We start from the raw sequence: 3363 nt of genomic DNA, 5'->3' as shown, positions 1-3363 counted from the left end.
GTTGCTCGCGAGCAAGAGACCGCGGCGCGGGGCGAGCCAGCAGCAGCAGGGGCAAGTTGCAAGACTGCCGCAAGGAAGAGTTACAATCTGGTGAAGAAGAAGCTAAACAAGACGGTGCGTTTGGCGCGGCTGCGGGAGGAAGAGATGCTCCGGGACTCCGCTTCGGCCCCGGAGCGGCCCGTGCTGGCCCGGGGCGCGCGGGGCTCGGCCGCGGGGCGCGCGGGGGAAAAACGGACACCCGGGCAACAGACACACGGACACGCGGACCAACGCTCCCAGCGCTTCGGCGGCAGCGGCGGCAGCAGCAGCAGCGGCAGCAGCGGCAGCAGCAGAAGAGCAATACAAGAGCAGCGGTTCTCCAGACCCTCTGCGTTCCTTCTCCTGTTCCTCCTCTCCTTCTCCCAGTGTCCCGCATCCCCTGTCCCGCTCTCCCTTCAGTGCTCCACCCCCTCCGCCCCTTCCGCGGCCTCCCTCTCCCCATGCCAGGCCGGGCCATGCGCCCGGCCCGCCCCCGGCCCCGGGCGGGGCTGCGCCCTCCCCGCCCCCGGGCGTCCCGCCGCGGTCTCGCCTCCGCCCGGCTCTTGCCCTACTGGCGGTGGCGCCGCTGGGCGGGCATCAGTGCCTGCCTCTTGGGCAGCACTGTTAGCCTCTGGCTCCGGCTGGCCCGGCCCCGGCCCCGGCCCCGGCCCCGGCCCCGGCCCCTCCCGGGACCCGCCGAGGAGACAGACGGCGCGGCCGCTCCCGCCGCGTCCGCGGCGTCTTCCCCGGTCCGAGCTCTTCCGCTCGGCAGCGCGGCCCCCGCCCCCGAGCCGCCGGTGTCCCCTTCGAAAGAGGCAACATCTGGGGATACCCGGCCCGGGGCGGTTGAGGAGCGCCCGGCGGCCGTTTCTGGCCCCGGGCCGAGCGCTGACAGCCGCGTCTCGCCGGCAGGGAATGCGCTGCAGGGCCTGAGGGAGCGCTACCTGGAGGGTTCGCTGCTGGGGCGCGGCGGCTTCGGCAGCGTCTTCGCGGCCACGCGGCTCTCGGACGGCGCCCCGGTGAGTGGCGGGGCCGGCGGCGGGCGCAGGAGGCGGGGGGCAAAGGAGGGCGCAGGAGAAGGAGGATGGGGCTCGGCAGGGCGGGCGGCGAGCTCAGCCCGCTGCTCCCCTTGGCTTGCAGGTGGCCATCAAATGGGTGCCACGGACCCGCATCCGTCATTGGGGCGAGCTGGTGAGTGAGCGGGGGGGGTAGGGGTGGGGGTGGTGGGCAGCGGGAGAAGGCGGGGCATGACGGGCGGGGATGAGCCGAGGCCCGGGAGGGTGGAAGGCGCCAGGACGCCTCGGGGGAGAGCGGGCGTGGGGGCAGCGGAGGGCGCAGAGCATCCCGGGCTGGGCGAGGGCTTCCCGAGCCCTGGCACGGCATCAGCCCCACTGACGGCATCGTGCTCCTCCCGCAGCCCAACGGCACCAGCGCACCACTCGAGGTCGTGCTGCTGGACAAGGTGTCCACCGGCTTCCCTGGTGTGGTGCAGCTCCTCGAGTGGCTCGAGCTCCCCAGCAACGTGGTGCTGGTGATGGAGCGGCCGGAGCAGTCTCAGGACCTGCTCCATTTCATTCGAGCGCGGGGCTTCCTGTCCGAGGAGGTGGCACGGGAGCTGTTCCGCCAGGTCCTGGAGGCCGTGCGGCACTGCACCAGCTGCGGGGTCCTTCACAGGGACCTGAAACCAGAGAACATCCTGGTTGACCTGGCCACGGGCCAGGCCAAATTGATTGACTTTGGCTGCGGCACCTACCTGCAAGACACAGCCTACACCAGCTTTGCAGGTGAGTCCTCACCAGGGTAGGCTCCCGGTGCCGGCATCTCGCGGCCCAACCTGGCTGTGGCAGCGGGGATTCTCCCTTTTGATGCCAGTCATGGGACCGAGTTTTCAGCCCAGTTGCTTTTGAGTGCGGGTGGCCGGGGGGCCATCTTCCAGCCCTGCTGGCAGCCTTCGCCAGCCACTCTGCCCAGGACTGGCGCTGGGGCTGGGGCAGCCAGTGTGACAAAAACACACCCGTGGGTGGGGGTAGCAGAGGGGGGGGGGCCAGAAGCTGTGCACCCGCCGGTTTGGTGTGCAGGCAAGAACCGGCTTGGACTGCTCAGCTCGCCTTGTTTGCCTTGGCTTCAGAATGTTTTTTTGGGGCAATGCAGGCAGGGAGGGTGAAGGCATGGTTTTCCCACCCCCGGCACTGAGCGGGTTTTCCCTTTGCATGGAATGCTTTAGCCTTGCCAGGGCTTCCGCTGCCCTCTTGTGACACCGGTGGCTTCTTTTACAACCCCCAGTTTGTCCACAAGTCACAGGCGCTGGCGAGAGGGCAGCGGGTCATGCCGTGTGCCGCTGGTGCAGCCCCCGCGTGCCCAGGGATGCTGGGGCGAGGCTCCGGGAGCAGGCAGCATCCCGCTAATGAAGTGCCTCTCTATTCCGTAGGAACACCAGCGTACAGCCCCCCGGAATGGACCCATTTTGGCTGGTACTACGGCGAGGCAGCTACCGTCTGGTCCCTGGGCATCGTGCTGCACCAGATGGTCTGCGGGCGGCACCCGTTCCCGAAGGGCCGGAACATCAGCTGGGGCCAGCTGTCGCTCCCAGAACGGCTCTCTCAAGGTGGATGCTCATCCCTGCGGCACGGGGGGAATAGCAGTACTGGGAGACAGCAGCGGGCTCATGAGCATCCCGCTCTGGCAGCTGCCGAGGAGGTGGCACATGCCTCGCTCTCCTGCTCTCCTCCAAAACAAAGAATGGATGGGAAAGTTCAGGCACAGCTCGGAGCCCCCATGGCATGGCCTGGGCATGGCAATAGTGGGGCAAAGCGGACAGGAGCCTTCTGCAACTGACCGGCGCTTTCTGGTTTCTCCCCACAGACTGCAAGGAACTGATCAGATGGTGTCTGTCCCTGCACTCCTTGGACAGGCCCTCATTAGAAGACCTGTCGTGTGATCCTTGGCTGCAGGATATTCATCATCCATAGAAGAAGGGAGAGAGCCACAGGCACACTTTGATCCAGGGAGCCGGTAAAGTTACAGCTCCACACGTGCCTTGGCCAGAAGAAGCCAAGAAACGCAGGCTTTTTTGCCCTGCCTGTATTGCTGCGCAGGGGTCGTCAGATGGGGACCCGCAGCCCTTGTGCTGGCGCTGAGCTGCTCTTCCCAGCACTGGTGGCCGCCGTGCAAGCTGCTTTTGCTTGTCCTGCTTCACTGACAGCCGGGGCCCTGGGCGGGGCACTGACAGCCTGCTCTCAGCCGCAGGGAAGAAGGAGCCCCTGGAGAAGCTGTACTCCTGCTGCTGCTGGAGACATGGAGGACGACGTCAAGGATGGCAAGCTCTTCCTCGACCTGGCCACCGGC

The 3363-nt window shown here is 67.4% G+C and overlaps 1 protein-coding gene across 1 annotated transcript; it reads left to right on the top strand.

Annotated features, from left to right (window-relative positions):
* The first annotated feature begins 479 nt into the window (after positions 1-479).
* LOC138102074 (serine/threonine-protein kinase pim-1-like) lies at positions 480-2987 on the top strand. Its single transcript, XM_068999833.1, has 5 exons — positions 480-1037; positions 1159-1209; positions 1436-1802; positions 2447-2623; positions 2881-2987. Exons 1-5 carry the CDS (start codon positions 480-482, stop codon positions 2985-2987), a joined length of 1260 nt encoding a protein of 419 aa, XP_068855934.1.
* The last annotated feature ends 376 nt before the right edge of the window (positions 2988-3363 follow it).

Source organism: Aphelocoma coerulescens, unplaced genomic scaffold (assembly GCF_041296385.1).
Source record: "Aphelocoma coerulescens isolate FSJ_1873_10779 unplaced genomic scaffold, UR_Acoe_1.0 HiC_scaffold_60, whole genome shotgun sequence".
In the NCBI taxonomy this organism is placed as follows: domain Eukaryota; kingdom Metazoa; phylum Chordata; class Aves; order Passeriformes; family Corvidae; genus Aphelocoma; species Aphelocoma coerulescens.
Note: the sequence above shows the minus strand (reverse complement) of the source record. Positions and strands in the feature narration are given on the sequence as shown.

What these genes read in the sequence shown, in the direction of transcription:
- LOC138102074 (XM_068999833.1), top strand. Translation starts at nt 480, where the DNA reads ATGCCAGGCCGGGCCATGCGCCCGGCCCGCCCCCGGCCCCGGGCGGGG. An exon ending in GGCTCTCGGACGGCGCCCCG is followed by an intron (nt 1,038 to 1,158) that starts GTGAGTGGCGGG and finishes CTTGGCTTGCAG; the next exon opens with GTGGCCATCAAATGGGTGCC. An exon ending in CCCAGAACGGCTCTCTCAAG is followed by an intron (nt 2,624 to 2,880) that starts GTGGATGCTCAT and finishes TTCTCCCCACAG; the next exon opens with ACTGCAAGGAACTGATCAGA.